The sequence below is a fragment of the Lepisma saccharinum genome, chromosome 8 (assembly GCF_977018435.1).
Source record: "Lepisma saccharinum chromosome 8, izLepSacc3.1, whole genome shotgun sequence".
Classification (NCBI taxonomy): Eukaryota; Metazoa; Arthropoda; class Insecta; order Zygentoma; family Lepismatidae; genus Lepisma; species Lepisma saccharinum.
Window position 1 is genome coordinate 29,737,857 of NC_139236.1, and position 23,026 is coordinate 29,760,882.

Here is a 23,026-nt window from a genome sequence, read left to right on the forward strand (position 1 = left end):
CTCTGCTATTCCATTCGCAGAGAAAACAGCAATATTTTTTATATCCTTGTTGGAGTCCAGTTAAAATAGCAATGACTTTCAAATCTGCACATATTTTCCATTTGTAGTTGTTGTATTTAATTGATTGAAGGAGGAATTTTAGGCTATCATACGATTCTTTCTTTTGCACAGAATAACCAAAAGGGATTGACGCCAATTGATTGCTGTTATGAAGCAGTACAGCTTTTAGACTTAATACCGATGCATCTGTGAACAACCGCCACTCCTCACAGATGTATTTAATGCCCATAGCCCCCAATAAACCATTAATATCACTGCAGTATATCAGATCTCCTTCGGTAGAAAAGTATTCTCCCAACTTTTTCTGACGGTCACGATAAAATGACACCTTCACATTACTAGCCAGAAAATTCCATTGTTGAAGTCTGGAGGCTAATAGCTCTTCCTTGACTTTTGAAAGTTCAAAATCTCTCACTAAATAATTCATTTCACTCTGGCTAACCTTGTGCTGTTCTGTAAGTTTAACTTCACCTGTAAAGTCAGGATCTGTAGATGTGGAAGGTTGTGGATCGTACGGTTCGTCTTGTGAGACAACAGAATAGGATTCGACGGGTTTTGGAACAGGTAGTTCATTACTATGCGCCACAGGACGAGTAGCAGAACGAATATTTGGAAATACCATGGTCTTCTTTTTAGTATTGGACATACGTTGTATTGGTGTGCTCCAATTAAATCATGGGAATAGCAAATGGCATCGATGGTCTTCCGTGATTCAACCAGTCCAGCAGATTCGTGTAGCAGGTCTTACAACAGAAATATGGATCCCAAGTCTTATCTTCATCTCCGCATTTGCAGTATTTACCGAAATACAGATTGTAGGCTGCTCGTATAGCAGGGGTAATATTTCTTCGCTGTCCAGAAAACACAATTTGACCACAAACATAACAGAAATTGTTAGCATTGTTAATGCATTTAAGTGGCATTTTTTGCCAAATCACTCAGCAGTTTAATTAAATGCCAACCTTACCATAAACGGATCACGTAATACGCAAACACGATCTTCGATAAATGCACACACTCAACCTAGTTTTCTAAAGCCACAATCACGTCTGCAAAGAAAACCTCACAAAATAATGAATAAAGAGGTTTTGTGGCTGGTCTTGAACAGTTCCCCCTTTCCTTACAACAAGTAAATAAAGATAAATAAGAAAAGAAAAACTCAACATTTACTTCTTACAACTATGCAATACCATATATATAGGGAACTTCTCCAAATCAACAATGCCCTATAACTCAATTATAATTAGTCAATTGCGATTTTTAATGACAGTTTCGTATTTAGGGGACCAATATTGACTAGAAATTGTATATATCACTCATGTCGCATTTTGGCTGTTGACCAGTGTAATCAATCAATTGAGAATTGTAAATTATGGCAGTGTTCCATTGACAAATTAAAATTTTGGGTAAATAAAATACTAGACATGAATCTGGATGGGGCAGAAGAATCGTTACTGAAACTGTTGAGTTCCAATGGGCAAGAAAATTCCAATGTCGGGGTTCGAAACGAAGTTGAGGGTCGTTAAGCATAGGGAGATTAATTTCTCGTGTGTCAATTGAGTTAGTGCCTGCGGCGGGTAAGTTTGCCAAGTCGGTGCAATTTCGCGGCGGACCGGAACATAAGTGCCCCTCCCTCACTTTGCGATTCTTGACTGCAAATAGTTCATGTTGGTTCTTCCTTTTATGTTAATCTTCTTCATTTCTAGACTGATGCTCCGGCGCGTACTGGGTAATGGGTTGGAAGTGCCTTCCATTAGATTATAAAGAGAATACTGATGGAGATTTGTACAAATGTGACGGTCATGGAAATTGATATCATTAAAGATATCAGGCCAAATCGTTAAGACCCGTGCAAAATAAACTGATCTATCCTTTATGACGCTGAGTTTCGGAGGCAATATGTCGAGTTGACTTTTGCGGTTGCGTGATCAAGTGGGCATAACCTTTCACCTGGATAGCATGCAATTGTTGGTTTTAGTCAGGAGTCAGCATTAGCGGAAGTGTTCAAGCACAGGGTGACTGGTGCGATTTGGACTTTTGTCTCTCTGGGAAGATTCTTGTTATCACCAAGCAGTGAAAGATAATGAAAAAATGTTGTATATAATTGGTGATGATTCATAATTGTGAATTTCATGTGTATGTAGTGGTTTTTCCTTTATGGTTGTGTATTATAAGAGATCTGTCGTATCTAGTAGAATTCTACCAGTAGGTGTATATTGTTGGGTCCAGCCACTTGTTGGGCGCCAACTATGACATATGTTGTCATAGGAGTTTCTTGTTTATATGTATTCATTCGGTCCAATATGTTAATTCATGTTTATAATGAGTAAATTGTATTATAACTGCCACACTTGTTATAGATATTTGTGGGCTATTCACATCAATGTTTGTACACCTGGTCACAGCAGCGTACAGGACGGATGAATCAGCTGATCAATGGAACAGTTCGCAAACAATACGTGTTCTCGGCTGACCTGGTGTCTACAAAGAGAACAATGGCTGTTTTCTCTTTAATTTATGTAAATGATTTATCATAAAAGCAATGCAATGGTCGAATAATCTGTTTTGTGAAGAAGACAAACTTAAATTGGGTTTTGGATGCAACTGTGCACGAAAGATTGAACTTCATCAGGGAACCTAAGAACGGATTCGTTTCCTGAGGAGCAGGTAAAATGAGCGATTCAAGGATTTGTTCGTGAGGAAAGGAGACATGGAGGTGGATTGAGTTTTCGCCGATCAAACATATCGGTGATCATCCCAACGCACAAAGGATTGCGATGGAATTTGATTGGATCCAATGAAACACAAAGGACTGTGTAACATGTTTTGCCAAGAATTTATGCGCGCAATATATAGCATGGACAGATATTTAAAAATTTTCTCTGGCTATTATGAGCTTCTATATGAGGTCGTGATACCGCGGAATCTACTTGCATCTAATTATAAAAGCTAGCATTCCTGTGCATCGAATTTTGGCCATTTTCGTCGACGCGTACCATAGTTAATTTGGGTGGGGAAGGGAGCGCGCCAGGCAGCCATCTTGGCGAGTATAAGCAATCGGTGAAAAAACTGAGATGTACATATCAATTATTGTAAATATTCTTTGATGTTCTTATTCAGTGAACTCCGAGCTTCTCTTGAACATGTAGTAAGGGTAATGTTATATGTTTGAGCATAGGGTAAGTGACGAATGATAGTATGTAACTGCATCACAAAAAGTGAATGATTGACATTTACGTTGCCAAAATGTTACCGTAATCGATCAAATTTTTATTGAAAGATAAACTCATGATAATACAAGTCACCTACAAACTGCTTGTTTTAGGGTTTTAGGGGGTGTTTACATTGTAATTTCACATGTGAACACCAGTAATTCTTCGAATAGATTGTAACAGGGGATGACGTCACGTCACGTTAGCTTGAACAGCTGAGTTCTATAAATAACTGCACTGTTTGTTTATCGGGGTCAATGGGCACAAAATGCTAACTGAATAAAGTGGCATGTGACCCTGTCGTTAATAATTGAGTATAAAAAGATCGCTTGATCAGCTGGATGTATCTTTGTCGGTGTTCAGCAAAATAAATATATATTAATTGTATTTCGTTGTGTTAACATTTCACCACAAAGAAATCGCAGTGTTAAATATATTGCTATAACTAACTAATTAACTAAACTCTCAGCTTTCTTATCCCCGAAGGTTCATGGCTGCACAGCAACACAGGCCTTCCATATGTCCCTATCTTGAGCGAGATCTATATACTCTTTTCCATCCCTACCCATTTCCTTTAGGTCCGTCTGAACATTATCCCTCCATCTTCGTCTTGGCCTTTCTACGGGTCTCTTACCATCAGGTTTCCCCTCCCATTCGTGCCACATGGCCTGCCCACCTAAGTCTTCTGATTTAATTATTCTAATAATATCTGGACATGAATACAAATTATGTAGTTCTAAATGATGTAACCTTCTCCACTCACCTGTCTCCTCATCCCTTTTAGGTCCAAACATTTTCCAAAGGATCTTATTTTCAAATAGCTACTCTCAATTTATGTTCCTCTTTCCCATACTACAGGCAAATTTACTGTTTTGTATATTTTAACTTTAATTTCTTAGATATTAAACGAGAAGACAAAAGTTTAACATGCATTTCCTGAATTAAGCCTACTTTTTATTTCCTCCTTAATATAATTTTCATTTTTTAATATTACTCCTAAGTATTTGAATTTGGAAACTTTTTCAAACGAGTTTTTATCAATAATTAGATTTTGATTATTACCTAACACTTGGTTTCGGCCTGTAAGCATATATTTAGTTTTCTCTTTGTTAACTTCCACACCTATCTCTTCAGCAGTTTTGAAAAATATTTAACATTATTCTTAATTGTATTTATATCATACCCTAATAAGTCTACATCATCTGCATATGCTAACAACTGAGTCACACCATTTAATTTTAGTGCTCCTTTAATTTCTTTTGCCTTCCTAACAGCATATTACAAGGCAAAATTAAAGAGCAATGGAGATAATGCATCTCCTTGTTTTAACAGGTCCCGGGTTCGATCCCCGGCCGGTTCAAATCCGGGAACTTTTCTAACGATGGAAGCGGCTCCGGCGCCCACCCAGCGTCGAATAACATGGTACCTGGGGGAAACCCTAGGGGGTAAAGGCGGTCAGGGGCGTGATGCTGATCACATCACCCCCACTCACGACCGGATCAAGATAGTGTGGGGCGTTACCCCCACACCCCCTATACGCCTTCATGGCGTGGTGCTATGCACAGGGAAGCACTTTACCTTTTTTTTACCTTTGTTTTAAGCCATCATGAATTGTAAATTTGTCAGACAAATTAATACCCACACGAATTTTACTTTCTGTTTCACTGGTGCATACTTTTATAATACTAACAAGCTTCTTAGGTATTCCAAACTCTACTAATATATTATATAATTTATCTCTTTTGACCGAATCATATAGGGTAAGTCAAAATGATGGACCCGATTACAGAAATTTATTCTTTGAAATCTAATAAACAGATGTTATTGTGAGACATGCGCTTCGAAAGGTTAACTTTCAAAGTTTAGTTTCCACGCAGTATTTCCACTTTCTACAGCTAGGAGTCAGCAGCGAGCAGGAAAATGGCGTTGACTGGAGAACAGAGATCTTTCTGTATGCTTGATTATCATGTGAAAAAGTCTGTGATTAGTGTGCAAAGGCATTTCCGTACCAAATATCGGAGAGAACCACCTATAGGGAAGGCCGGCCATTCGTAAGTGGTATTAACATTTCAGAGATTCGGGCTGCATCTATAAACGAAAATCGACTGGCCATCCGTCGACTGGGGAAGAGACACTGGAACGAGTGTGCACATGTCTTGTGCGGAGTCCACAGAAGTCCACCTACCGGGCAACGAGAGAACTTCAACTTCCACAGAAAACTGTCTGGCGGGTTCTGCGGAAACGTTTACAAATGAAATACTACCGCTTGCAACTAGTTCAAGCCTTAAAATACACTGATTATGCTTTGGGCGCGTCCTTCTGTGTTGATTTCCTCGCATTAATGTATACAGATGGGTTCTCTGAGAGGTTAATTTACAGTGATGAAGCAACTTTTCACCTTTCAGGGAAAGTGAATAGACGCAACGTAAGGATTTGGGGAACTGCTAACCCCCATGAATTTGTGGAACACGAACGCGATTCTCCCAAAGTGAATGCCTTTTGTGCCATTTCCCATGAAAAGATTTATGGGCCCTTTTTCTTCCATGAACGTACTGTGACAGGACTTGTTTTCCTTGATATGCTGCAACTATGGATCCTTCCACAGCTTGCAGAGGATAGCACAGATTTCATTCTCCAATTGGATGGTGCCCCTGCGCATTACCATGGCAGGGTTCGGGACCATCTCAATGGGGCATTGGAACAACGTTGGATAGGCCGTGCATCTCCGAAGGATCAACCTCTCCTTCATTGGCCACCTCGTTACCCCGACTTGTCCCACGTGATTTCTTCATGTGGGTTTTTGTCAAGGATCATGTTTACGTACCACCACTTCCAACAACATTGGATGACATGCCTGCCCGCATCACAGCACCCATTGCTGATATTGACCGCAACATGCTACACAAGGTTTGGCAGGAGATAGACTATCGGCTTGATGTGTGCCGTGTTACGCGAGGTGCTCACATAGAACACTTGTGATTTGTTTGAAACAAAACTTTGACAGTTTACCTTTCTTAGCACATGTCTCACAATAACATTTGTTTATTATATTTCACAGAATAAATGTCTGAAATCGGGTCCATCATTTTGACTTACCCTGTATGTTTTTTAAATCAATGAATAGCTGATGGACATTTGTTTAATTAACTCAGCTGGTATTATATCAATGCCAGGTGCTTTGTTATTCTTTAGCCTTTTAATAGCATCTTTAACTTCAGTCAAGTTAGGTGGTGGAACTAAAGGTTCTGCTGTGTGGACTTCATTTACTTCTGATTTATCTCCTACATGAACATTTGAAAGGTCATTAAAGTAGTTCTTCCATCTATTTAGAATATTGCTTGGGTCAGCTAGAAAATCACCATCTTTATCTTTTATCAAGTTTACTTTAGGTTGCCACCCCTTTCTAAATTCATTTACACGTTTATATAAATCTCTGAAATTTTTGTTTTTTCTGTTTGATTCAATTTCGTTAATTTTGCTTTTCAAGTAATCTCCTTTTTTACTTCTAAACTTGCAGTTAACTTCTCGCTTTATTCTATTATAATTGCTTAGATTTGTATCATCAGAGTTATTTAACCACCTAAGTCTAGCCTGATTTCTTATTTCTATTAGATTATGACATTCATTATCAAACCATGGCTTACTTTTTCTTGGTTTATGGTATCCTATATTTTCTTTAGCTGCTGATTCTATTGCATTACGTATGTGCTTCCAATTTTATTTACGTCTGTTTCATTTATGTTTTCATCATCATTTAAATCCTGCAAAACATCAAATCTATTTGACAGTTTAATTTGGTAATCTTTCTTAATTCTTTCATCAGTAAACTTTCCTGTATCAAATTTTATAACTTTTAGATTTTGTTGCTTATGATTTATCACTGCGAGTCTTTCTCTTAATTTAGTAATTACTAAATAATGGTCACTGGCACAGTCAGCACCTCTATGTGTACGAACGTCAATTATACTAGTATGCCTTCTCTTATCAATGAGAATATGATCTATCTGATTATGAGTTTTACCATCTGGAGAAGACCAGGTATATTTATGGATATCTTGATGTTTAAAAGTGGTACTTTTCACAAGTAAATTCTTTGAGGTTGCAAAAGTAATCAATCTTATACCATTATCATTACTTAATTCATGAAGACTTTCTTTACCAATCGTGGGTTTAAATGTCTCTTCTTTGCCAATCTGTGCATTACAGTCACCTAACAGAATTTTCATATCATACTGAGAAAATTTATCAAAGACCTGTTCTAACTCTGCATAAAAATCATCTTTAGTATTATCATCCGTTGGTGCATGCATGTTTATTAAAATAATTTTACACTACCTACCCTGTAAAACTGCATATGATATCCTATCATTAATAAATTCTACTGTTTTCAGAGCCGAGATAATTATATTATTTATGAAAAGCCTGTTCCAAAATTATGATTTTCAGTATCACCATATAAAAAAGTATAATTTTTAGTTTTACAATTCCCTTCTCCTGGCCACCTAACTTCCTGGACAGCTACTACATCTAATTTATACTTAACTATCTCATTAACTGTACACTGAAATGCCCCAGGCCGGTAAAGGCTCAGAACATTCCAGGTGCCTAATTTAATATCCTTATTCCTAATGTAGATCTTATCCTTAGTCCAGGGACCTACCAAAGTAGTCCCCGCCGGGAGATCCGAATGGGGGACTATTTTACCTTGGGAACATCCATGGCCACATGTTGCTGTTTCTTGACATGTCATTTTACAGTGCAGAGTTGTCAGCTCTACGCCTAACCCCCAATATGAGTGGTGGACCGCACCTGTCGTTGGTCAGCAGATCTCTCATATCTAGCTGGGAGGATAACATTGTAGTCCACCAACCATACCCCACTTCTGCCGATTGTGGGACGCTCATAGAGCCATGACAGGACTGCTCTGTAAATCCCAACAGAGCAAAATGTTGACTATTTCACTCTGTTGGTTGACTAACTGCAGTGAACAAGTCACTGGGCGATGAGGTCGTCACATCCCTATGTATGTATTAATGACAGTGTTCCTTTTCAGAGGGGGAAGGTACAATTGGCACTAGTCATTGGGAAATCATTATTGCAGTAAAGGGATTGAGTAATGTTCACTTGATTTGGATTCCATATTGCTAACTCCGCATGTCCACAGACATTCTCAGGCATTAATACTTAGGAACGCAGGTTTCAAGCATGTCAGCTATTGTTGTTTTCATGCATGTGATTCGGTGAATGAAAGGTTAATTGGCATCTTGAAAAGAACTCACATTCATCTCAGCCATAATAAGAAATAATTGATAATCAGCTTACTGGCTATCCAGTTTTCGTACAGGGTGTGCTGATGAATAGTGGTACAGTGCTTAACAGTTGAAGTTAACGATCGAAGTGAATCATATTTATTTTTAGTGGGAAAAATATAAATTATCTAATAAATTTGAGTCCCTATGTTTGATCTGCCTGGTCTTATATGGTCGTTGTAGTTCTATCGTCATTGCAACCAGCGCTACCAATCAGTGGGCGGCTCTGAAACTCAGCGAATAATTGGATGCGGTTTCAGCGTATAAATTAAATTGATATTGTTTGGGAATGTACTTGCTCCAATTTAATATAGCTACCCATCGCACGAGGCAAAACGCTTAGTCTATAGAGATTCCTATCATATACAGGGCTTCCCGTGGAGTTGTGGATTTAATTTGGAGTTCACAGCACTCACCGATCGTTATAGTTGCGTCATCGCCTTGTAATCAAGGGGTCCCGGGTTCGATACCCGGTGGAGGCACAGTGGTTCGGATCCCACTTTAAACCGTAGGTCCAGTTCCGATTAGCCTTACTGCTCATAAAGTGGACTTATAACACCAACTCAAACCAACCAACTCAACTCTAAAACAAATCACACCAAAATCTCAATACTGCAAATGTTACAGTACTTATGTAGACTGGGATGCAGACATATTACCAAGCAAATTTTTCATTTTATTTTATTTTCATTATTTATAATCCATTTTTGGTCATCTTTGGCTAATCGCGACAATGATGATGAGTAATGATACGATGGAATTGAAGGACAAATTTGCCGGCAAATACTTGTACATCTCAGTATACAAGACAATTGTGAATATTGTCACACTAGGAATTCAATTGCTTTAATAACAACTATTTTTCACTAGTTATTAAAAGTATTTTCTAGTTTTGATCCCTGATCCCGGTAAGCACCACGGATGAACTTAAAAATCCACTTTAAAAAATTCAATCTAATATGTTGCATAAATAAAACATCTGCTGAACTCGACACCGTGACACCATTAAGGTATAAAAGTTTTTCCATACACACACTTCCAGTGCCTTCATGTTATGTACAGGAAATACCAAACAATGATGCAATGAAGAACGATGCAGTCAAAACAATCTCACTCTTTTTCATTTGCTTACTACGTGCAATAACAAGCAGCTCCATCTGTTGGGAGAAGCGTAATTCACACGTAAGCAGCGTAGTAGACACAGCAACGTGTTGCAGATAAGTGGTGAGAATTTTCTGACTGGGCAGAATGTGCAAAGAGTGCGTTTGACTTTCGATGTGTAAGCTGAAGTGTCGATAGGTTTCCACGAAAGGTAAGTATTTTGTCATTGACAGAGAAGCGAAAAATGAACTAGTATTTTTTTGTTTCTTCTTCTACCGTGTACAATGATCAAGCAGAACTTACCTTGCTTACGATTTGAAGATGTACAGATGTTCAGGCTAATGCAGGCCATACTATGATGCGATATAACTGAGGGATTGTCTCAAAATCCTCTCCCACTAGACAGATTGGGTTTTGTAGCAATGTTGCCAAACCGGAGTAGCGGAAAAGATCTAAATCCATACTAAATTTAGTGATAGATTTAGAAGAAATTTTTCAGTTGTAGAACCAGAACGTCGGAGTACCAGTGTTATCACATTGATAATTTGGTTTTGTCGGCTCTCGGCTGAAGGATATACAGGGTGCCCCACAAAGAAAACAGGACATTTTTTTGAGCTCATTTAATATGACTGTACCTTTGTTACACTTTGCCATATTCAATTCAAATGTTCAAAATGCTTCCCATGGGCTGTTACACAACGCCGTAGACGGTGTAACCAACTTGCAGTGGTTTTCTGGATAGTTTCAAGCGGAATATTGTTCCAATCTTCTGTCAACACAGTTTTTAAGCAGTCAATGTCTGTGATTCCTCTCCTCTGTATTTGAACTTGGTGTAACAGTAGACCCAATATGCAAAAATCCATTACCTTAAGATCTGGACTTTTTGACGGCCAGTCGCTAGGTTCAATAAAGTCAGGAGTATTGACTCTGAGCCATACCACAGTGTCCCTGGCTGCATGGGCCTTTGCTCGGTCCTGTTGCCACGTCCATTCATCCCGGTCCATTGCTCTGTTTACGTCGTGGAACATTTGGGTGCACATTTCATCTCTATACACAACCTGGTACACATCACATTACAAATAATCTTGACAGTGAAACATTAAAACAACAAAATAACACGTATAAAATACAAATAACTTTAAATTTCGTGTTTTTTTTTGTGGGGCACCCTGTACTTTCAGGTGGTCCTCTCCAAAGTCACAAATGACTTCTAAGATTCTCACACACTCTTTCTCTCTCTTATTTTTCACTCTTACACTACCTTCCTCCTCCTCTCTCCATTTCTTCTCATTTTCTATTTTTCCTTCCTTTTTATTTTCATCTCTCACTTTTCTTTCTGTTGATTTCTTATTCTTTCCCCATCTCTCTCTCTCTCTTTCTTTCTCTCTCTTTTATCTTTTTCCTTTCTTTTTTCTTTGTTTCCTTTTATTTCCATATCTCTCTTGTTTATTTGGACTTTCTCCTTTTATTTCTTTCATTTTTATTTTCTTTCTTTTTTATGTCCATGTCTCTCTCTCTCCTTTTTCTTTCCCTGTTACCGTCTGCCTGAGTACTCTACAGTTAAGCCCCCATTTTTTGTTATTTTTTGCCCCCGTACTATGCCATGTCTACTAAGAAGAACTAATTGTCCTTGCTCCCCCCTCCTCATCCCCAGTTTTGGCACCCAATCGACGCTACTGATAGCAACACATTTATGATTTGCACTTGTATAGTGATGAATTTTGACTTGTTACCGTTTCCCTCTTCATTTTCATTGTTCCATCTACACCTACAGTGGCGGCAATTAGGCCACTTTTTGCCACTTTGCCACTTTTTATACCAAGGGAAAGTAAACTGCCCCCCCCCCAGTTTTGGAACTCAATCGCCGCCACTGTACACCTACATTCACAATTCAAATCGAGCAGTCAGAGTTAATTCATTTACGATAATAGGCCTAAATGTGATCGGAATATAACGGCTTTCAGTGTAAACACCTGTTTCGGTAAAGATGCGAAGCTTCATTTTACACACATTTACAAGATGAAATATCAGGCATTCTGTTTAAAGTGGTTAAAGGGAAGTTTGTGAATCAAGACGAGATAGAGACACAACCAACTCTCTTATTGATTGATTGATTTGGTTTATTTTGTTTCACTTTTCTGCCACTTTTGTCTAACCGCGAAGATGAGGATGTGTGATAATATGATGAAATTGATGAAGGGACACTCACAAACAACACTTAGGCTATGTCCACCGTGGGTGGGCATGAAGCGCAGCTTAGTAACATGCTTAGTCGTTATTATAAAGGGCCTCCCGGTGGCGTAGTGCTAACGGCGTTGCCTTTTAATCAAAGGTTCTCGTGTTCGATACCCTGTGGTGGCAAATAGTGGTTTGGATCCTACTTTTAACTGTAGGTCCAGTCTCGATTCGCCTATCCGTGCATAAAGTGGACTTAAAACAACACCTGAGACTCAATTATAAATATGTAGCTTTAGTTGCTCGTTACATGTCAATAGATGTGAATGCCCATTCACGTATGATCAAGACATGAGGATCTAGAAAAATGCCTATCTTGCGAGACAAATTCTTACAACTTCGCTGATTTTCTATCTACATGTTTTCTGCTTTAACAATGATGTTTGAGTCCACTTTTGCACAGATATGATAATCGGGACTGGGCCTACAGTTGAAATTGAGATCCGAACTACCATGTGCCTCCTCAGGGTATCGAGCCCGGGACCCCTTCATTACAAGGCAACGCCGTTACCACTATGCCACCGGGAGGCCTTTTGTAATAACGAGTAAACAGGTTACTGAGTTGCGCTTTTCGCCCACCCAGGGTATGATATGATCACAATGATACACGGCAGAAAACGCCAGAACAAACAAAACACTGCAAATACGTATACCTATGCGAACAGTCACACTGGTGCAGAGTTACTCTGGCGTGAATGGTCTGGTGGTGTGGTGGTAGCGTGTTACTTTGAATGGTCGTATATCACTGACAATTGGACCAAATTATTATGTTTTCTCGGCGGAATTCACCACTAGTGTAGTGCGGTGCACTTTTATACTTTACTAGTAACGCTGTTTGGATGACAATAGTGGACAATATAGGGTTATTAGCTTTGTTTATCAATGCAAATCATTAGAAACACACCAAATCAAGAACTACCAATCCGAAGCCAGGAAACTATGGCTTAAAATTACAGAGGTATTCCAAAGCACTAATTACAGTTTTCTTTATTAAAGATACACAAATAATAACAATCTTACAATATCTTGTCAACCCACTCCGTGTACCCTTTTCAAAAAAAGATTTCTAACATAACATCTCGTCGGCCAAGAGAATTCCTGTCGTTTGCTTCTTGTGAAATCAAATGGTTCAACTGCCACGAAACAGGGAATGCCCTAAGCTGTTGCTGTTCACATCCTCACCGAATGTTAACGTTTGTAGCAAAAACTATGCGCGTTGTCGCTGTTGTCAACCTACTCTGTTGGGGAAAACCAGGCTGCGAATATAGCTCATGGGAATGCAGAAATATACGCACAGCACACTAACTACTTCCACGAAAACTCAGCAAAAATGAGCTATCTTAATTTAATTAGAAAATGCAATTAAAGTACGAGGTACCAAGGCGTAAGCGTTGCTTCTCTGGTTTTCATTCACTCCTTTCGGTCCAGCTAATTGCTCTTTACTCGTTTCTGTTTGGCACAGAAACTGTGGAGCGGTCGCTTGTGCGGGAAAGGTGACATGTTGGACCAAACGCCGTTTACAGTGCGCCAGGCCGAAACGCGCGAAAGCTGCTTATGGAATTTCCATGCCATAAGTTTCCAAGACGAACCTCCGTGGCGGAGTGGTGGTTTGCACAACATGCTAGACGCCAGGGATCCAGGGTTAGAATCACGTCCTGGGCATTGGTGTTCTTTGTGAGTGTTCCTTCATGAATTTCATCATATCATCTCTCATTCTCACCTTCGCAATTAGCCAAACGTGACAGAAAAGCGAAGTAAACCAAATCAATCAATCAAACTAAAAATTTCTAGTTTTTAGAGACAAATGCCTTCTTGTATTATTTCGGGCATCTTCGGGTACTCTCGGCATTTTCATGAGGTTAATAAAAGGCAAATACTAAATTTTTTTATCACACAGCAGTTCGGAGTGGACTCAAACATGTAAGATAGGATCTTTATTTGAAAACAAAGAGATGGATTGATTGATTTATTTATTTTATTTTACTTCGCGTATTGTGGCTCTTGGCTAATTTGCGAAGATGGGGATGAGTGATGAAATGATAAAATTGATGAATGGACATTCACAAACAACCAAGCCCGAGCGGAATTCGAACCCGGGACCCTTGGCGTCGCAGCGCGATGTGCTAACCACTCGGCCACAGGGTCCGGCAGGGAAAAACAAAGATAGATTGCAGGTAATAATAATATCTAATAATAATAAATCGGTAGCTTCAACCTTGATGTTTACAAGTTTTAACTTCTATTCTTAATGACGCTACTTGATTTTTCACAATTCCACAACAAGAGCGAGAAATATTTTTATGGTAGTGAAATTTACTTTTAAGCGAATCAAAAAGTTATCATAAGACTTATATCCGATTCAGGAACAAGATTATTGTTGGTAAGACGTGTTATGCGTTTTCAGTCTGCTCTAAAATGAGTCAACTACAGCAGACCAAATTAAGGATTCCGGAGTTTTACCAAGGCAGGAGCGTCTTCGTAACCGGAGGCTCTGGGTTTGTTGGAAAAGTGCTGATAGAAAAGCTGCTGAGGTCATGCCCTGGGGTCAACAAAATCTACGTTCTTCTCCGCAGCAAGAAGAAGAAAAACCCTGGAGTCAGATTGGAAGAGATGGTGAACCTACCGGTAAGAGTTCTACATTTATGATTTGTTTGGTGTGTTTGTTTCTTGCTAATGTCTGCTGCCACGTTCTTGTTCTGCTGGAACCTCAAAAAAAGATGCGCGTTGCAGTAGACTCGGTCTTTGTTTTATCGTGATCCCATCATGCTATGTATGCAATTACGTCTGTAACACATACTGTGAAGTTGTAGCGATTACTTTCACAAAAATGTTTTAAGATTAGGTCCCTCAGCAGTCTTCTAATAATAAACCTAAATGCTCTCGTAGTTAGGTTAGGTTCTGTTAGCATTAAAATAATATCGCTAAATGCTTTCTAAAAAAAAAGGTTCTAAATTATCTGTACATTCATTCCCACTAATCATAAACTTGCATTTCAAATCAGTTCTTAAGATTTGTAACATCCTCTCAGCAGACGAATTACGTGGCAGGAGCAAATTTGACGCTTATTCTCACTCCTGACACGCGCGTGGCAGCAGACTCGGACTTGTTTCTTTCTCGTTCGACTAAAGGCGATGACCTATAAAATGGTGATAAGATGAAATTCATGATGGAACAAGTACAGTATGTCCGAAAAGTCCCCGTACCTCCACTTGCATATATCGTGTTTAGACCGTGTTGAAATTTAGCTGATATCGGTCACTTTGGGAACGATTCGTCTTCGTGGTTGGTATCCCTGCTCTGAGGTTCACATGGGACGCTTGCTCCAATTCGTGTGGCATTTCTTGAGCCATGGCTAATGTGAGTGAACATTAGTTACATTTCTAGGAACGGCTAGTGACGTGTGTGTGAGTACAGGAGTGGCTACGAAGGAGAAAACGATGTACTAACTTAAAGTTTGCAAGTATGTTATATTGATCCAGTTACAGGGATCAATTTATCGAGAGATTTGCTTCAAAGTATGTAATATAATGTAGAAGTACCGAAACTACTTGGACACTCTGTATGATGGAACATGGTTTGCAACTTATTTTATAGCTATTTCTATAAATCTGTATTTTTTTGTTTTAACTATAGTAAATTAATGTAATATTACTTTTTTGTTTTTTCTACAGTACACTAGGGAATAGAAATTTGGGGTGCAGAATGCGAAAATGACCCTCAAAATTCTCCAACACGCAACAATTTTTCATAATTTCAATTTTTGAGTAAATTACACGAATTACACGAACATTTTAAAATAAGGTAAATTATTTTGCCCTGAAAAACCTAATCGTAAAAGTTAAAATTTCCCATGTCTATTGCACAGTAACATGAAGGCACAGTAGGGCTCCACACATTGACGATTTCAGCTATTTTGGAGCTGATGTGATCAGCCACCTTTACTACCTAAAGTTACCTCCAGGGCATAGTACGGAGGCAAAAAATGACAAGATTGATCAATAAACATACAAAACTTCAGTATTTCATTTCCGGTGACTTACTAGGAGAAACATTGCGTAAAGTTTTCCAAATTATTCTTTCATACGTATTCAATATACTGTAGAATGTTTTTATCTTTCTTTTTTTCGTTTCCGCAAACAAATGTAGAGATTTTTAGAGTTTTGTATGTAGATTTTATTAATTAACTCTTCAAAATTAAGTTTGAAAGCTGTATTGCTTCACAACAGCAATGTTATATGATTAATTACTTTACTTCATGATGTGGGTTTCAAGAAAACATCCGAAACGATATCAGCTCTCTTAAGAGCTATACGTTATAATGAATATGGATGGGTAATCTGTGTCGATATTAAGGTTATCGCATTGCTTACAGGATTACTAGGAGGGTTTTTGAAAAATTGCCGCTTTATGTGTCTATAGAATAGTGAAGCAGACAATCATTATGTTGTTAAATATTGGGGAAAGGATTTACCTGGATAAAGAAATGTGAAGTAGTGCCGCTGGTAGACGCAAAGAAGATTCTTCTTCCTCCTCTACACATTAAACTTTGGGTTAACGAAAACTTGGTGAATGCCTTGGAAAAAGACGGAAGTGGGTTTCTTTACTTTCAATGATTTTTCCTAATCTGACATCAAAATTAAAGGAAACAATTTTGTATGACCTGAAATAAGAAATGTTTGAATCGAAGCTGCAAACTTTCGAGTTAGCTGCTTGGCTTTCATTCAAAGCAATGGTGAGTGGCTTTCTGACAAATAGAAAATAAGATAACAATAAATTTCTAGTGTCAGAGCTACTGAGGTGTTACAAAGAAATTGATTGGGTGTTTTAAGTCCACTTTATGCTCAGTAAGGCTAATCGGGACTGGACCTACAGTTTAAAGTAGGATCCGGAACCACTATGTGCCTCCACCGGGTATCGAACCCGGGATCCCTTGATTACAAGGCGACGACGCTACCACTGCGCCATCGTGGAAGCCTCTGAGGTGTTACAAACAAATTTGTTGCCGTATAGTTAATAGAGATGTATCTTCCCCTTCTCATCTCGACATACGTCCACGGAACGTGGGAGATGTACAGGGAGAACAGTTCTATCAGGACATTTCTGAAATGGAATTCCGTTTGCAGGGACCCATTCATGGTAATTTTTCAAACGAGACAGTCATTAAAACAGAGGCATTTTTGACATCTTCCCAATTATGATATGAATTCATTTTTTGAACATTTACTTTTCTATACTTAGATTATGAATTTTGATAAATAGTTCACTGTTAATTTGATTGTTCAACTGTGTCACCGTTCATTTAATTGATGTCTGTTTTATGGCACTGTACATTAATTTGTATACATTTCTATAAATACTGAAATATACCTTTAACAACTAAACGTTGCATGTTAGAGCATTTTTATGGTCATTTTCGAAATCAGCCCTCCCGTTCCATAGAAGTCAGGTAATTTTGCTGTGGACGAAAGAAAAAAAGTTTAATTTGTTCCCTAGTGTTATTTTCCATGTTAACTAACATAAACTGTATTTTATGTTCTGCTGTAACCATAAAACATATGTTGTTCAGCACTATGAATATCAAAAAGTACAAAATAAAATAACGGTCCCTCCGTTTCGACAGCTATTCGACATCCTGAGGGAGGACAGGCCAGAGGTCTTCAGGAAGCTGATCCCAGTGAACGGCGACGTCTCCCTGCTCGGTCTTGGGATCAGCTGTCACGACCACAAGACCCTCAGTGAGGAGGTGTCAGTGGTCTTCGACTGCGCGGCCTCCGTGAAGTTCGACGACTCTTTGAAGCACGCCGTCCTCGTCAATGCCAGAGCCACCAGGGAGGCTGTGAAGATTGCTCTCGGGATGACGAACCTTGTTGTGAGTATGATGGTTCAAGATATCCTGGTTCAAAGTCAGTGCTAAAAAAGTGTAATTGGAAGAGTTGAAACTGTCAACAGAATTTTTAAAATCCAAAAAGAGACACCCTCCATTTATTTATCGGTTACATAATTTGATCATATAAAAGACATTACTGAATTATTGTTGTTTTAATTCTCGTTGGAATTTTATTTATTTAATTACACTAAATTTAATTAATTCAATTCAGTTGCGGAGGAGCTTCCTGTCATCACAGCAGAAATGGTAAAATATATGTGATTGAACATTCAGTCTTATACATATACCATTAAAAATGAGTAGATGTTTAAGAAAGCACTATACTTTTTTAGTTTTGTTTTTGGGATCCGTATGGTGACAGAGCTGTTGACCAGGATTGTATGGGCCCTTTTCCCTTCTCCTGGCGTCGTCACTGAGCGCTAGTCCACCCATGGACGTCCTGAATGGGGGCAAGGGGGTGACGGCCTCCCACTGGAAATGAATTTCAACCAATATTTTGCATATATAATTTTAGTTGTAGTAATTTCTGTTAATTGTTACAAAGGTTTTATAGGAACATGATAACTTAAAACTAAAGTAGAGGTTTATAAGGAAACATCACTATTAAGTTGAAAAATCTGACTCATTTGCCCATCTTTTGGAGATAATTACCTTACTTGCTTCTCCCTGGCCATAATTCGAACGCCACTTTACTTCAAGGAAAATTCCGAAAGATCAATTTCCCTCTGACATCCATTAGTCAAGTCTACGTGGAGCTCAGTATATCCTCCTCTCAGACCTTTCCCACCAATAGCGACCCATTTTAGGAACTGACAGTTCCTAGTCCACGTGGAGTAAACGAGATGTTGCCAATCCAGTTTCTTTAGAGATTTCATAACGTGAGGTCGCGGTTATCTTTTCTAGGTTGTGTTATTGTATTTTTTTTATTCTATATAATATATATGTATACAATGTGATTTTGGGAGTGCAACGTCGTCGCAGTTCGTGTTGGATGTCTAAACACTGCAGGTAAATGTGACAACAGCGCTTCTCCAAACCAGATATCCTTCCGGTCTGCTTCATCCAGGTCAAAGATACTGAACTGGCGTTCGAATCAGGACTTGAACTTTAAAAATCTTGGATGTCCATGACTGCACCAGATAAACTCCTGCTTTTCTCCCGCCAAAATGTTTGACGCAAGAGTGCGCACGTGAGTGGCGGGAAGCTGTCTGATTGGGCTATTGCATTGGTGTGCTCACTGCTTGCAGATATATTGGCGGGAATACGAATCAGTTGTGTTTCAGTCACTATGATGTTTAAGATATCAGATTTCCATGTATACTTATAAATACCCATTCCAGGCTTTCGTCCATGTGTCCACTACATACTGCAACACCGACCGTTGCGTGATTGAAGAGGTCGTTTACCCACCTCATGGCAACTACAAAGAAGTGATCGATTTCGTCGAGAGAGAAAGCGACAGTGTTTTAGAAGACATGACACCAAAGTAAGTCATAAAAAACTGGAAATATTATATCAAAAGATGTGAAGATTCATTTTCTTGAGATTTGTCATTTTCCAAAGAGTTTAGATTTTACAAAATAAATCTTGATTTACGTATTTGGCATCCAATCTAACTATTTGATGCTGCTGAGGAAATATGGAAGCAGTTTGATTGGCGCCAAAAAGTCATTCGGCCATTTTTATCTGTAATGGAATCAAGGAAGTAGTGGTTGTAGATGTCCAATTATTATTTGTAGATTTTGGTAGATTTTCTCAACACATTACAGAATACTGAAAAATTCAAGTCACATCAAGGGATTTGTATTGGACTTTGTTTAGCCAAGTGATATATTAGAACTTTGGCATTCCTAAACCCGAAGGTTTACAACAAAAGCCTTCCACCTGACCCTGTTTCAGCTCCATTGCAATATCCTTGATTTAGTCTTCCTAGAAGTTACGTGCTACTAAGTTTACCAATAAGGATCCTACGTATAAGTTTTTCTTTTCTTTCTCATGCTTGCCACAAGTCCTGTCCACAGAAGTGGTCTTTAGTAATATCAAGGGATAAATACAGATAACGCAGTTCAGTATTATGAAACCTTCCCCACCCGTTTTGATTCATCTCTTTTTGTCCAAATATTTTCTATTAATTATATTAAATATTAAATTACTATATTAAATTAATAAATATATTATATTAAATATATTAATTAACATATTAATATATAAAGATATATTTTATATTCAAGTGCATTCCTTACCGAACTACACGCTTTAAAATAATGTATTGCATCCTATATTTAAGTAAATAATTCTTATACTGATACATTTTATTAGAACCATGATTGTATAAGTGAAAGATAAGGCTTGTGCATTAAATCCTCAATTTACAACAATAAAATAAAAATAATAAAATAATGCATGTATTTTTATAAAGTGGAAGTTTACATTGAAATGTAATCCAGTACATTCCTTATTTGATGCTTGTAGTTAATCTTTTCGAAGTGTATTTCTTTCATCTTTTAATTCCTTTTATCTTTCAGGTTTCTGGGGAATCTTCCGAACACGTATGCTTTCTCGAAATCTCTGGCGGAGCATATAGTAAATGACCATAGTGGGCCCCTGCCTGCCGTCATTTTCAGGCCTTCTATAGGTAAGCCATCATCTCAGTTTGCATGGGTTTAAAACGACTTTGGTAGCAGTTGAAGAGCGATTTTGAAGTGTAAAGATGCAGCTAAATCTGATAACTTTGTGACACAGGAAGAAAAGTAACAACCTGTTCAGGCACGTGCGGGCAGGCTCTGGCCCCTTCCTACAGAGAAGAGAAATGAAAGAGAAGAGTTAGGAGAAGGATGACTTTGTGAGAAGGAAACAAACAAAGAGTAAATAAGGAAAAGAGAGGGATGGGATGGGATGGGATAAAAATAGAATAAGAAAAACAGGGAAATGTGGAAAATAACGGGAGGAGGGTGAAATAAATAGTAGAAAGAAAAGGAAAAGAATGTAAGGGAAGTGAGAGAGAGAAAGTGAGAAAGAGTGAAATAAAGGGAGAAGAGAGGGAGAGAACGGGAAGGTGAAAGAAAACAAAGAGGAAGTTAAGGAAAGAATGCAGAAGGGGAGTCAAAGAACATGAATAGGGAAAAAAGAAGGAGAAAGAGAAGGAATCCCATGACAACTAAAGCAATGTCCACCTGAAAATGTCGCTGATCAAAATTAAATTCCCTCGAGACGCCATTGGACACATGAAATTTGTATTTTATCAAAACTGTATGTCTCTTCTACACTTATTGCGTAATCATGATAGGTAAAAGTAAAGTTCCCTGTGCATATAGCAACGTGAGGATTTCTCGATTTCTGCCATTTTGAAGTGATGTGATCAGCATCACGCTCTGGCCGCCTTCACCCCCAGGTACTCATTGACTTGAAGCTGGGTAAGCCAGAACCAGGAGCCACTTTATCACCGCTCCGGGAATCGAACCTAGGTCTCCTGCGTGGCAATCAGACACCCTACCGACTTTTTTTTTGTAAGAAAAGGAAGATCTGTAAGCGGCAGCCTTCCTTACACATCAAACTAATATCAATTTATCTAAATTCACTTTTCATTCAAAACAGACGAACACATGCATCCATGTCCGAAAGGGGATTCGAACCCGAGACCCTGGCGTCGTAGCGCGAGGTGCTCACTACTCCGTCACAGTGGTTGACATGGACTAGACTAGACTACTGCGGCTATATAAAATTAATGAGAACACTTACAAAGGAACACTCAGGACCGAACTCGAGCCATGAATTTTTGGTGGTGGAGATCCACCCTACCGTCCTCCAGCGGACCACTAGATAAATGCTCTTTTAGCCAAAATATGCATTTGTTTGCATGGAATTTACTGGTAGTACATATCCTGCTTCCCCTCCCCGTCATTGTGATGGAGTGGTGACGGAGGTTTTATCATGCATATCCCTACTACATGTAGACAAATGCTCAGATGGTATCTATAAGAAAGTTAAAAATCTCTTCTCAAGATTTCTTCTGTTGTCTTTTTAAGTATTGGTAAATCTTTCAATTGTTAACATGTCATACATTTTTAGCAACATTCATATGTTTGGAAAACCGATTATATATGAAAAATGGAAGTTCAGACATCTTGAATAGAGAGTGTAACTTGAGTATTAAATATTGGTTAATGTGAATCCTCGTAATGTTTGTTATACCAAGACGAACGGACGTGTGTGAGTATTAATTGCACTCTGTCTAACATACACGACGCTTCTCATCTCCTGTCGTCATTAACTACATTGTATAAATAAGTGGCATTAGTTAAATCAACTTACCAACATCACTGAAATAATTTGTAGTGGCTCACGAAATCATTAAAATGTCTTCTTTGGCCTATTTCAAGTTTTATAATGTGAAATCCAATTGGTAGTTTTCTATAATTGAATCACGCATTAAATTTATTTTAATTAATTAAAAAATGTATTCTTAATTAACAAAACATGTTTGATTGTTTTGAAACCACAAACAAAAATCGGGAACTTTGCTATACATTTGGTAACTAAATTAAAGTGCACTGGGCCTCCTCGATGGTGCAGTGGTAACATGGTCACCTTGTAATCAAGGAATCCTGGGTTCGATACCAGGTGGAGGCACAACAGCCACGATTAGCCTTCCTGTGCATAAAGTGAATTTATAACCAAAACTCAAACTGAAAGTGCACGGTTACTAAAATTATGCGGTACATGTGAACAATTACTAAATGAATTTGATTCTGATGAACAATTACTAAAGGAGCTTGGTTCTGATGAACAATTACTAAAGAAGCTTGGTTCTGGTGAACAATTACTTAAAGAATTTGGTTCTGGTGAACAATTACTGAAAGAGATTTGGTTCAGGTGAACAACTACTTAAAGAATTTTGTTCTGGTGAACAATTGAAGACTAAAATTGGTAAACGCTGTAAGTGCCACAATAATTCAAACACCGTTTTCCACGTTAAACTGTGAAATGTGCCATGCTTTATAACGTGGTAAACGTGAAATGTGGCTGGTAGCCCTCTAAGTAGTTCCAATGGCGTGTAAAGAGGTCACTAGTGTGCACGTTCTTACGGGCCGATGTGCGGAACGATGCGATTTCCCAACACTTTCGCTTTTGGCACTTACAACGTTTACTACTTTTATTCCTCAATTGCTTAAAGAATTTGGTTCTGGTGATCAATTAATGAAAGAATTTGGTTCTATTGAACA

General features: G+C 38.4%; 1 protein-coding gene across 1 annotated transcript in view; it reads left to right on the forward strand.

Annotated features, from left to right (window-relative positions):
* The window catches only part of LOC145991720 (uncharacterized), a 110,096-nt gene that overhangs the window by 59,598 nt on the left and 27,472 nt on the right, over positions 1 to 23,026 (forward strand). Inside the window, exons 10-13 of the mRNA XM_083127777.1 lie at positions 14,322 to 14,542; positions 17,538 to 17,786; positions 19,145 to 19,290; positions 20,330 to 20,439. Coding sequence (XP_082983903.1) covers positions 14,322 to 14,542; positions 17,538 to 17,786; positions 19,145 to 19,290; positions 20,330 to 20,439 — 726 coding nt within the window. The remainder of the gene's footprint in view (positions 1 to 14,321; positions 14,543 to 17,537; positions 17,787 to 19,144; positions 19,291 to 20,329; positions 20,440 to 23,026) is intronic.